At 38.4% G+C, this 13,942-nt stretch overlaps 1 protein-coding gene across 1 annotated transcript; it reads right to left on the reverse strand.

Moving 5' to 3' along the window:
• Positions 1–1,280: 1,280 nt before the first annotated feature.
• METTL14 (methyltransferase 14, N6-adenosine-methyltransferase subunit) lies at positions 1,281–11,371 on the reverse strand. The gene is made up of 11 exons (XM_053461431.1): positions 11,221–11,371; positions 9,478–9,566; positions 8,741–8,825; positions 7,400–7,480; positions 6,500–6,587; positions 6,049–6,139; positions 5,376–5,517; positions 3,170–3,262; positions 2,663–2,779; positions 2,277–2,487; positions 1,281–1,689 (listed from the first exon to the last, which is right to left on the reverse strand). The coding sequence occupies exons 1-11, from the start codon at positions 11,284–11,286 to the stop codon at positions 1,385–1,387; spliced, it is 1,368 nt and encodes a 455-aa protein (XP_053317406.1). The 5' UTR covers positions 11,287–11,371; the 3' UTR covers positions 1,281–1,384.
• Positions 11,372–13,942: the final 2,571 nt, after the last annotated feature.

Genomic DNA, 13,942 nt, shown 5'->3' on the forward strand with positions numbered 1-13,942 from the left:
TCAACATCACTGACTTCAATATTAAGAGGCCAACCCTGCGTTTCTCCTGGAAGGATAGAGCTGGCCCCATCTTGGTGGTTAGTTAAATTGATGAGGCGTTATCCACAATTCACGTTGGTTATGCAGGACTGGCTTGGCTCTTCATAATTCATAGTGAAGCGGATTCATTGAAACAGTTTCTCTCATCTCAAGATGTGATAGATAAATCCCTACGGGTATGAACGATAGTTTGCAATGTGTCATTGAATGGAGGTGTCCAGGTTGCAAAAACAACCTTTTCATAGAATGAGTAGTTTTCAGTTGAATCAAACTGACTTTGTTAAAAATAAATCGGTTTTGCGAGCCATAATCAGATGTCATAAGGACCGTTATAACCCACGCTATTGGATTTGTGTCACTCTGTGGTATGTTCTCGTTTGAAAAGATCACAGTAAGAATACAATCAAGTTTTCTTGCAGTTGGATGAATGGTTGCAAATACATTCCATCCCACTTTAGCCATCGACTCAATATCCGACACTGCAGGCTAAAGAAGCGACATTACAGTGCCTTATAAGTAAAATGTTTTGTAAAGTCTGTGTGTTTTATCCTCTGCGGGAAGATATTTTGTGATTGTTAGGTCTTTAAATAAATGTACGATACCTTGTGAAATAGCAAAATGTTTTCATTTTTTCCTCGTTTAGGACAATGTTCCACACAGTATAGAAATGAAGCTGTCACCATCCTAACATTACTCAGGTATAGCAGATGGTGAACAGATCCCACTGATTTGAAAGCTTTAAAAGATGCTTCAAGCAGGGTAGTATGGATCGTAATGGAACCCCGCAGTACCCTTGGTTAAAGAGAATATTAGAAAAACAGCCGAGCATCACTAGTGCGCTTGTATAAAAGAGACAGAAACATGTCGTAAGGCTGAAATTTGTACAAAATCAGTACAAGTTATAAAGGTGTCCTAAAAAAATGTTTGGAACAATTAAGGTAAGGGGTGTCCCTGTCTGAATCAATGAATGAAAGAACTACATTTTAGCACTGTGAAGGATCACAGAAATACATACAACAGTTTGCAGGGGCTCTTTTTTGTAACCAACATCATCAAAAAAAAATTTCAAAGCTTTATCGTTCTCAAATAACTGGAAAGGAAAATGCAAAATGTGCTTAATGCTTTGCGAGCATTTAATGACCTGTGAGTCATGAGTCCATTCCTTGTTAAATAAAAAAAATATTTATTAGCAAAGAGTTCTGTAAGTACAATTCTTACAGTTTTCAAAAAGTTGCATCACATTCAAAACTTTAAGCATCCTTTCTTAACTTAATGAGTTTTTTTTGTAAAGGATTTAGAGGTTAAAACAAATTTTTTTTTAAAAAAAATCTCATTTTGGAATGAATCAGCGAGGGGCAAATCCTCCCCTGTGTGGTCCACCACGTCCTCGGAAATTTCCCCTATCACCCCTAAAACTGCCCCGGTTCCTTTCTCTTCCTCTTTCTCCACGGCCCGCCGAAGGTCCACCTCGCCCACCGCCTCTGGATGCACCAAACCCACGGTCTGATTTAGGTGGAGGCGTCTTGGGGCGCAGTCTCTCAATCTCCTCTGTGCATCCAGTCAGAGGGGTATTGGGAGCAGTGAAATACGAAGCAAAAGTCTCTGAAATAAAGTTGCTGTTTGTAAGTGTAGGACCAACGGTCAGCCAACCTAAAAAGAGGAAAAAAAAAACAAAAAAAAACAGAATAAGGATATGTGAGAGAGGAAAAATTAACAAGTTTATGTTGGAGGACAAACAAGTATACCCTTATAGTGGACCCGTCATACATAAAATACCACATGAATATTTTCTGCTACACACCCAACGCTGTAAAAGATCATTTGCTTTTATTTCTGCATATTTGTTACACTTGAATGTTTCAAATCAAACTAATTTTATTAGACAAACATAAGCCGAATAAACACAAAAAAAAGCAAAATCAATCCTACCTGGCCCCATAGTTACTAAATCAACCAATTAACCACATTATTCATATCGTCTTGCAAAGTGATGTGGGCTAAAAAGGTATCAAAAGCCAACAGATGACATTTATCAGCCTTTAAAGGGTTAAAAAGCCATTAACTAAGGCTCTGGGACTTCAGCGAACCACAGTGACGACTCACCCAGGAGATCACAAAAGCACCCAAAACGGTCTCAGTTAATATCAGTGTTCACAATAACACAAAGGGAAGGGACATCATTTTGTAACGTTTAACACATTAAAACAAGTTTCAAAATGTATACAAGAAACGAGGACCTGGTCTTATTGTGCTGTCCCGTCCGAAAAGGTGGAGTCGTCTCCTTCCAAGACAGAAATGTTCAATGATGTGAAAAATCTCAACTGGCTTCTCTATGTTGCCAATTTCGGGTTCCTCAGTGATGATGAGGTCAATGTCAACATTTGCATGGATGAAGTCTCCGTCAGTACTGCGGTGCACGGTTCCTCTTATACCCATGAGGCAATGCTCCTATAGGAACATAGAAAGTATTAGCATGAGCTACGTACCTAGATAAATGTAGCTAAACAGTGAAATACTTTTATATTAGTGCCATAAAAAAAACATTCTTTCTATGTTTCAGCCTGCTTGGATAACTCATGAATAAAGCAGACAGCGGTTGAACTAAAATAAGGAGGTACCATACCTTCGTCCTCTGAAATATCGCCTTTGGATCCAATGTCTTCGTTTTTCCAGGGTTGTCTTTGTTTGTTTTAATCCAACAAATATCTTCTGATCTCCTAAAACCCCATTTGCGCAAACACTTCAAAAATGGGAGAAAATAGAAAACAATGTTTGGCTAATCTTACTATATAATCTGTAGAAGTTATCTCGAAATACAAATATTCAGTCTCCAAAGAACATTGCGTTGGATTTCTTGCCTGATATTTCCAATATTCAATGTATATGTATATGAACAGAAGTCCGCAAAGCAATCTTGGACAGGACTTAAAACAAAATTTGGCTTAAAACATCTAAAACAGTTAAAGGTCTTAAGTCATCAAAATAAAGACACAATGTCATATTTTCATCCCACCGGCTCTTGTCCTCTACTTTTTATGTTGCTTTGAGCAGAGCATACTAAAATCTTTTTTTTACATTTACCTGTTAAACTGGGGCACTATACCGGGGGATTAGCATTATAATTCCTCACCATTCTGCCAAAATCCAGACCTTCTCCGGAGCCGCACCACAAAAACACAAAGGCTCTTGAGCCCGCGATGCCTTCTATATCCAACTTCATGATCTAGAAATGAAAAAGAGAAAGGCGCAACGAATAACTCAAACTCAATTATAGAACTCTTTCATATAGCCAAAGGCCCCCCTACTTCTGTACTTCGTGCTAAAGCCCCAAAAGGCTTTTTAATGGAATGCAAGTTTTCACAATAACATATTCGATTTGTAAATGCAGAAGCAGCTCAGTATCCGTAACAGAGAGCGAAAATAATTATAAAAAGAGAAAGCGTGCACACGAAACCCGCTCGTGAAATTAACCTGCAAATTTAAAGGATCAACGGGCACTTCAGATGCCTCACAAGAGGTAAACATGGTCAAAGCTCTAAAACGACCAATTAAAAAAACTAAATATATTATGCGTAACTTATTTCTGCTCAAATTCTTGTGGTATGTTATTAAAAAAAAAAAAAAATATAGGAAATAAAAATCCCGAGAAAGAATCAAGCTGTTTGAAGAGTTGATTTCTCTGGACAAGCGATACATATGGGGTTTCAAGCAATTCCTTTTACTGATAATATGTCTGTGGCCGAGCTGACCTTTGCTCACAGCACTTATCCCACAGCCGGCAAACACAATAAAAAGGAGATTGTCTGGCAAAAAGGAGATAAAAGGAGATTTTCACCCAACACACTGCTGCAAATCAATGCAGCATCTCAGGTGGAGCCTCAAAGATAATCCTCTTAATCCTGAATTATTCACACCGATTTAGACCGATGTATCAGGTACCGGAAAGATGATTTCCGTGAGCATATACATTTAAAGTTAAATTAGACCTTCTTACACTACGGCATCAAATCAGTTTATAAGCAGCATCCAAATACAAGCAGGAAATAGGCGGGACTCACATTTTATCGTAATACAGACTTTTCTTTATGAATCTGCTTGGCTATAAAAAGAATCACCCATGGATGCATTTCATGGGGACAGTGCTTTTTATATTAAGTTATTATGATCATGATGTGCATGTGTGATGTAACCATTACTCAATGTACTGTATTAACTCATTCACCTCCTCGTACCATTAAACATTTTGCAGCCAACACAATCGTGTGTTACTATATACACACAATGTACTTTTTTAAATTTATTTCTTTGGCTTATTTCATTATATTCCTTTTGGTGATATGTATTCACGATAAAGTGTGCTTGTTTATACTTTGTGTACACAACATTGGAGAGCAGTGTCATGACAGCCTACACAATCAGCGTACAACATACTGTGTGTAGATTTGTATGAAGCATACTGCTAGCGCCACCTATTGGATGCTCCTTTACTCTGCAGTGTGCCAAGGATTTTGATGCTGTAAGAAGGCCCAATACATTTAATTTAATTGATCGTGGTAGCCCTTGTTGATATTTTTTTTCTTGCAATACTATTTAGGGGACCCAGAAGGCCCACTTGAGCATAATTCAATGTATAGAATATAAAGCCAAACAACTCAAACACAAAACACTGAGCATGTTTCGCCAAATACAGAGCAAAAAAAAAAAGGTATAGCATTGAGGCTGGCTGTGGAATGGAAGTTAGCTGATTTGGTAAAAATTAGACCCTTTTTTTGGATGACTAATAACAAATTGTTCATGTAATCTTAATCGTAATTTTGCTGTGACTGAGTGAATATAATTTTATAAATATAGGAGCATTTCTGGTTTTAGATCTGAGTAGCCTTAATAAATGTATCCTATTTAGCGCACACACAGACATTAGGATATATATCGTATAAAGCTCGTTTGAGCAGGGCCCCCTCACCCGTTGTCTCTGTAAGTCAAATTGTTATTTAATATACTACTTGTTATGTCCTGTCCACCAATTGTACAGCGCTACAGAATTTGATGGCGCTATATAAAACAATAAATAATAATGATAATAATAAACACTACCGTAAGTGGCATATTCACAATTCCCACAAAACTCAACTTGACAGTCCCTGCATGGCTCAGTAGTACACTATACAGAAGTACATGCAGGAGAGTCACTGTGTTGGGTTAACATAAATATTAATGAAACTACTATATGCGACAACTGTTATGTACGTACTCGTATTACATACAAAGCACGTTTAAACATGTAAACAATAATCCCGAATTAAAAAGTAAATCAAGAAACAATATTCATAACTTACATCTTCCCAGGTCCACCACTTTTCATTAGCTGCGATACCAGTCTCTCTGTAATACTCCTCGAGCGGAGGCTCCAGAAGGATCACATCAAACTCGCTTTTCAGCTCTCGCAGATCAAAGGTTTCCAGGTCTGCTTGTAAGTACCTTATTTTGAAATATAAAAAAAATGGGCATTGTGGTTGTCATGGAAAGTGGTAAAAAAACAAAAACGGCGTAGATTTAACCCACTATAAGATGAGGAGTAAAGGATGAAACGATTGTGATTCAAGACTATCTAATCTCAACAGACCTCAAAAGAAGCAGTTCAATTAGATGGTCTCTACAATAGGCATTAAGTCTGTGCGTGTATGAATTTTGCTGTAGCAACCAATGGAATGGTCCAATCAGCAGGAAGCTCACTTTTCAAACTTTGCATTAGAATCACTTTTTATAGATAAGCTCATTATATCTTCACGTCTTCCCACAGCTTCACTACTGCACAAAACCAGAGACACTACACAATTACCTATAGAGACATTTACCAGCGTACCCCAAACTATACTTGCGCTTGCACTGTTCTAGATACTTTCCATTCTATAGTACATACAAGGTAACGGCAACACAAAAACTAGAATACATGTGATCGCACTGTTGGAACTCTTTACATGCAGATAGAGTTGAGAAACGTGCACTTACATTGGTGGAGTGTTGGATTTACTTATTAGTTCATCCTTCAGCCTGATCAGCTCCCTTAATTTTGGGTATTCTTCAAATCTGTCTGCTAATCCTGTAGAAATAGAAATCCGATAAAATATGTTCTATAACAAAAAATAAAGTGTAAGGTATGTACAGAACTATCATGTCATGTCGCTTGGCACATTAACTTCCTGTATGCGTCACAGCCTGAGTGATAGCTGTCTGTTAATCATCCAGATCATTCAAGCATTCTGGAATATCAGGGTTCCAAATACGACCATTTGCTTGTAATAACAGTTCTAGATATTTAACCTGTCGTCATTAAACAGTTATGACCAAACGAGTCAGCAAGATGTCCCGGCCTTGTAACGTAGCACAGTTTCAACAAAGGAAAAGACCCGATGAATTACGTACACGCTGTTTAAGGGGTGCCTGCATGAAACAAACATACCAACATCTCGAATGAAGTTCTGCGGTCTGTGTCCTGTATCAACAAAATGCTGACAGTAATCATTGTGAGGATTCAGGCTTTGGGTTCCCTGAAAACAGAAATAAAAACTCATATTTTGTATGATTTGGATTTGCGTTTAATCGTCCACCTTATAATGTGTCAACTGTGCAAAGAGAAATTATGATAGAACCATCGATATTATTTTAAACATATGATGGGTTTGGATTGAATTAGACACTTTGCAATGTTTACCCACTCACACACTCTCACACATACTCTATCCCTCTCACACACACTCACACTGTACAAGAAACATGGAACGTTTCTCTTTTAGAACACACTGAGTAAATCTAGAATTTTACTGCTATATCACTGGTCATTACTGGATAAGAGACGCCACATGGAACAAATTCAACACTTAGATACTCTGATGTTACTCAGGTCTCAAATCAGAATCAGAACATAAATCGAACACATCCCGTTTTAATCTTGAAATGTTCTTGAATACTTCATTATTGATCTTTAAAGGCCAAGTCACCTTAATATAAACCTACCTTGCAGTAAGCGTTCGGAAGTATAGATTTCTTCCAACAAAGATGACCTGATAGGACAGTGTACCCAATTTGGTTTGATTTAACGTAAGTGCATAATGACCAGATGTCTACATGTATAACCATTACAGATCCTAGTGAGCTCTTCTCCCAGGTGGCTGGATTTAGCGCTAAAGCAGCACTATGTTTATTAATGCAGACATCAGTGAAAACGTCACTAAACTGCATGACATGAGCTATGCAGCACATCCAGCAGCATTTACACATTATTCAGGAAAACACACATTTCATTTGGCTCTCTACAATGATATCATATATAGTTATTTGTAAAAAGTATTTCTTTACATACCTTTAAAAAGGTGCTGGAGTCTTTATAAATTTCTTCCTTATAAGGCAGATTTTCCTCCTCTTTTTGTGGTTCAACTGTATCCTGAAAGGGAAATCAGCACAAGTGACTTTTTGAACATTAGATTAACGAATGTACATAGATTTTCCAACAGGGACATGCAATCTCTGTCTCACTCACTGCTGTGTACTGCTACTCCTAAGACTCTCAGCCATCTTATCAGCTCCACCAAACTCTTACAGTTGAATGTTTGAAAATGAATAACACTAAACTTTACCTTTTACAACACTACTTGCAAAAGTATCTACCCCTCTCGCCATTGTTCCAATTTTTTTGCATTACATGGAAGGAATGATGGCGCTAAATACAGGGAAATTCTTGACGGAAACGTATTTCAGTCTTCCAGAGATTTGAGACTGGGACGGAGGTTCACCATCCAGCAGGACAATGACCCTAAGCATACTGCTAAAGAAACACTCAAGTGGTTTAAGGAGAAACATTTAAATGTCAAAACCCAGACCTCAATCCAATTGAGAATCTGTGGTATGATTTAAAGATTGCTGAACACCAGCGGAACCCAACCAACTTGAAGGAGCTGGAGCAGTTTTGCCTTTGCGGCTGGATGTGGCAAGCTTATAGAGACATAGCCCATGAGTCTCGCAGCTGTAATTGCTGTAAAAGGTGGCTCTACAAAGTGTCGAATAGTGAATAGTTATGTATGCTCAAGCGTTCTGATTTTTGTATTTTTTCTTGTTTGTTTCACAATACAAAACATTTTGCATGTTGTGTAAATCAAATGATACAAAACTCCAACAAACCCACTTTAATTCCAGGTTGTAATGTCACAAAATAAGAAACTAATTTTGTGACATTACAACCTAGGAAGCTAATTGGGGCACTTTTGCAAGGCACTGTATATAAAAATGAAGGCGAGCACCATTGTTATCTGAAGAGTTTGAATAAAAGAAAAGCCACACTTCCAGTTTTCTCTTGAAGCCAGCAGGCACAACAAAACACCTTCAATATAGAGGCCAGCAGTGTCCATATGTACCGTCAGATCCATACTGAAGCGTGTTATGGACACTGCCGCTGCCTGTGCCATTTGGGACCAATTCCTTATTCTTATTCAACTCAACAAGTAAGAATGGCTAAACATGTTGTATTTATTGCTAAAAAAAAGTATTTAATGTTATCTGAAAAAGAATTGTCAAGATACTGTAAATGAGCAGCACAATAAGTACTAAGGTCATTTCTCATTGCGTATGTTAGAATCACCTTGAGACGTAATACCACAGAATAAACTAACTTTGAAAATATAAGCATCATTTCTCCTTAAGTATTTACCTTGCATTCCTCCACCACCTCTTCGTTGGCTTCCTCTTCAGGTACCTTGCGCTTTGAACTTGAAGCTGCTGTGTCATACGAAGCACTTCACAGAACAAGAAAATATTTATTAATGGCCACTTACATGATTATTGGTGTCTGGGCATTATAACAAGCGGTGATTCCAGGTGTGTGACAGTAAGGTAACAAAAGGTAACACGTTAAAGCTTCGAACTATATTTAAACCAGTATTTGAAAACAGCTCTTATCTCCATAACTCACAACGGAATGTTGCTTCTGATCAGATCAGGTTGAAAACAGCTTTTTTAACTTTGTAGAACAATCAAATTTTTATACGTAACACCCAATGAAATTTGATCTTTCAGGAGTTATATATTTGCTAGCAATTTGGCACAGCCTTTAAAGTATACCATCATCATATTGAATGATAGACTCACTTTACGACTTGCACTTACCCCACCATCTACAGCATGCATTCAAGATTCAAAAGGTTCACCTTTTAAGATGCATACATCGTACGGACACCAGACTGCAGAAATCTAAAAGATCTTCACCGCACAGAAACTAGTTTGGTTTTAATTGAGGAGCTAGTCCAGGGCCATGTGTTTAGGAAGTGTCCACAGACTCTACAGCCATATTTTATTGGGGCACATTGAATACATCAAGTCGTAGCTTAGCATTGCCAAAACTACAACTCCCATGATCCTAAGGAGGCAAACAGCCAGGTGTAGACTTACCGGCAAGTTTCTCTTGTTTCTGCTATCTCCCTTTGCTCCTCTTTGCTGTTTAGTACAGCTCCAATATTGTCGGCACTTTCAGCTCCCAGCTGCAAAGGACAATAAAAAAATAAATAAAGTGTTATTACAGCTACAGAGACATATAGAAGCGACATAGTTTCTACAGTACAAAAATAACGTTGAATATCAATAAACCGTAATTTCTGTACAACCTGAAACAACACGGTATCAATCATTCAAAAATTATTTGGATTTACTACTAAATTCCATGGTTCCCAATCATTTCCAAAGTAGAGGACCAAACTTGGGCTGTCTGCAGCTAAATATAGACTATAATGCAATTCCCATTATTTACACCAGGTACAGCACATATAATTCAGAGACAATTAATTTTACCATGTTAAAACAAACTTAATTTCCCGTTGAACTATAAAATTGATAGAAAATGTCATTTTTTTTCCATTCTAGTTTAATAAACAGATTTATTATCAGACCTGTCTGGCTCTTGTTACATTGTGCAGATCAAAGGAAAGCGTATGCTCTGAAAAAAAAAAAAAAACACCCCTCATCTTATATTCAAGGTTGTCTTATAATCAGACCTCACATAGAGGTCTGACTAGAAGACTAAGATCCAGATCCCTTGCAGCGCTGCAGGGGACCTGGATCCTCCTCTCTGGTAGCCTCCGCTGCTGCCAGCACTTCCTCTGGGGGCTTCTATGACTGGCACTGGAAGGTCATATCACGCCGGTGCTCTGTCATAGAAGCCCTCGCGGAAATAACGGGCAGCAGAGGATGTCTACGCACATTGCCCTGACGTCCACTAGCTGCCCCCACTAGACACCAGGGAGTCTGAAGTACTTGGGACAAGTCTGGGGAAACAGTGGTAAGTCGGGGGGGGGGCAACTGGCATATGGAGGGACATAAGACATTCTGTAGGCAGAGCAGCATATAGGGGGTTAAAGGCATTTCGGGGGGGGGGAGGGCAGAGTAGCATATAGGCAAGTATAAAGCATATCTGGGGGCCAGAGTGTCATATAGGGGGTTAAAAGGCATTTCTGGTGGGTAGAGTAGCAATAAATGGGGGCAGGTTGGCAAAAAAAAAAAACACATTTTTTTTCAATCAGTTTTTATTAAATATGAAAAATAGTTTACATGTGAATTAGTATGTACTACTAAAACATTTTTCCTTTAGGGCAGTCATATCCAGGCTCTTTTTTCCCCTAATAATTGAGCAAATGCGGTATTATCCACCACGCTACCATCTTTCAGTAATCATACGCTGGTAGGAGAGCAACAACTGTTTCATTTGTCAACAAGCAACACGTGCAGGATTTCAACATATACTGTATTTTAACAAATAAATGTGCAGAATGATTCCAATGTGTAACACACACACACACACACACACACACACACACACACACACACACACACACACACACACACACACACACACACACAACTCCATGAGAAAGATAGATACCTCCTGGACATGGCTGGCATGACTAGATGACAATGGGGTGTGTTGTAGGAGGAATCAGGGCCTTGTGCCAATTGTTTGTCACATAAGACATGGAGAGGAAGGAATTAAGGCAAACTAAGGTTTAACTACATTTTCAATCCACTTTGCAGAGGATCTCTGTGACAAAGCTCTATTGCTCTAACCTGCTAAAAGAGCAATGCAATAAACGACGGACTGTTTCTCGGAAACAATGACACTTGGGACGTATGAATTTGTACAACCTGCTGGGCGAGCAGCTTCCTGCGCAGTTTCTGCCTGGCGCGTATTTCCTGCAGTCGGTTGTTCATCTTTTTTACGTTATCGATCACTCTTTAAAACCCAGGGTATTCTTCTGGACTTCCCAGCTGATCTTTCGAGCGTGTAGCGGCGCTTGATCTGACTACGTCACAAACATGCGCACTTACCCAGGGGTATAAGCGTCATCCATGTTTGACACTGGCACAGTAATCGTACTTTTTCCTAGTTTGTTATGTTACTTTCTTACGCCATGGTGAATACACTATACAGGAAGCCGATAAACGTTTATATGTGTTTAAAAGTCACTAACTGTTTTGACCTATTAGTAAATAATTTCAGCATGCCATTACTAAAAATGTCCACCGAGTCCTTAACAAGAAAGACTACGCCGCAAACATTCACTTATAGCAAAAAGCCAATATTGTGTATATAATACTGGGTTGTATGAGCGAGGTTTATACTGTTCAGTAATTTTGACATGAAACGTCCACCGTTTTGGAAACAATTGTAAAATACTGTTTGTCTCGTGTGTTTAGAACCGCCTCAGTGGGCGTTTCATCATAAATTCGCGCGGTTTGGAAGAGGCGCGTTTTGTAAACGCGTGAGAACTAGAAGGGAGCGTGTATGAAATCAGAAAAAGACCAAACCATAACAAAACAAAACAAATTTTATTCCTTTAGCATAAAGGAACTGTAATTTATTGGTATCAGTGCTCTCTATTACAAAAAACAACAACAAAAATACAGGGGATTTTGGTACCTCAAGTCCTGGAGCAATTTTGCCATTTTTGCGATATGTCAGTTCAGCGATTATTCTCTTTTGCTGTGAATAGTGTACCCATGTAAACTATATATTGTTTTTTAAGGAGAGATAGATCTTTCTTTTGATACCATAGTTAAATAATTAGCAGAAAATTTTGGATGAGAAATTTAGTAAAAACGAGCAAAAAAAAAAAACCTTTTTTATATAGTTTTTCTCTGAATCCTCACAAAATTAGGTAAAGTGATGGAAAATCCCCTCCAAGTTTATCAAGTCAGGCATCCTGATTTCATAAATACGGTACCTGATTTATATAGATTTTCCATACTTTTCCAGAACTTATAGGGAACATACTTTAAGGTGTACATTATTCATAGAATTCCTGGGCTTATGGCTTAACGGTTTGGGGGTTGTGAACAGGGGCAGGAGAGTTATACTGGGTAGATGTTGTGTTGTGGGCAATGGGATGTAAGGTTTTTTTTATTATTTTTTTTATATATTTTAGTATTCTTCTATATATATATATATATATATATATATATATATATATATATATATATATATATTTTTTTTTTAAATGGTTAGAGGTCCTCTTAGGGACCTCTTGAACATGTTATTAATGCCAGTGATTCAAAATAGAAAAAGGCTCCAGGCACTCAAGGGTTCCATCAGGCAGATTTATTGAAGGAGAAGGACAACAACGTTTCGACCTCACGATGAGGTCTTTATCAAGTTGTCACAGTGACATCACTTAGATCACTTTTTTAAAAAATTATTTATTATTTATTGTATTATTTTGGTGATTTACTAATTTTTAAAGAACTAACCTTTTTTTTCCCCTTAGTTTCGTGTTTCAGCATGGAAGGAGGGTTTCTCACACTCCTCTCTGCGATCCCCCTGCACCTATCACACTGTGATCTCTATGCAAGTCCCCACAGAGGCGCGTTCGGCGTTAAAAAATTTAACAGTTCGTGCCAGAAGCTGTTACATCAGATCAGGCAGCAGAAAGCCGGTGATGCTGGCTTCTGCTGTCAGGGAGAGCCCAGGCTGTCAAATGACAGCTTGATCTCCCGTTCAGCGGCAGGGATGTGTCCGGTATGTCCATAGAGGATTCTTGGAATGTGTTTTTTGGATGTACTGGTACATCCATAGGGGACTGAAGGGGTTAAATAGAATAAAAAGAAATTCCTATTTGTCCATGTAGATTTTGTGTTTGTGCCCTTAGCAGAGGCGTATCTACTGAAAATAGCGCCTATGGCAAGCACTGAAATTGCGCCCCTGTCCAAATATCTAAAACCCATTTACTAGCCCCTGCTGCCCATATATATATATATATAAAAAAATATTAGTCACTGCTGCCGATAGCAGGTATAGATCAACACACAAACCCAGATCAATTGAAATTCACTTGTGATCTCAGCACTGACGGTATATATCAAATAAACAGAATCAGACATACAAATCCTGTATTTGCAGGTATACAATAATATATGAAACCTAGCATTGCAGGTATAGATCAAATGCATACATGGAAACAGCATTGCAGGTATTAATCAACTGAATAAGACATCTTAACCCTGTATTTGCAGGTATACACAAATAATGTATGGAAACATAGCATAGCACATATGGATCTACAGAATAACACAAAAACCCAGCTTTGCAGGTAAAGATCAATTGGAATTCACATAAAAACTCGGCATTAAAGGTATACTGTATTTGCTCGATTATAAGACGAGGTTTTTTTCAGAAATACCCCTCGTCTTATAACCGGGGTCGTCTTATAATCAGACCTCAAAGTCTGACTATGAGACGACTAAGATCCAGATCCCCCTGTCTCAACCCCCAGCTACATGACAGGAGACTCAGAAGTACCGGTAAGTGGGGCGGGGGGGGAGTGTTAAATGGGGGGCATAAGGCATTTCTGGAGGCAGGGTGCTCTGTGAA

Source organism: Spea bombifrons, chromosome 1, assembly GCF_027358695.1.
Source record: "Spea bombifrons isolate aSpeBom1 chromosome 1, aSpeBom1.2.pri, whole genome shotgun sequence".
Taxonomy (NCBI): domain Eukaryota; kingdom Metazoa; phylum Chordata; class Amphibia; order Anura; family Pelobatidae; genus Spea; species Spea bombifrons.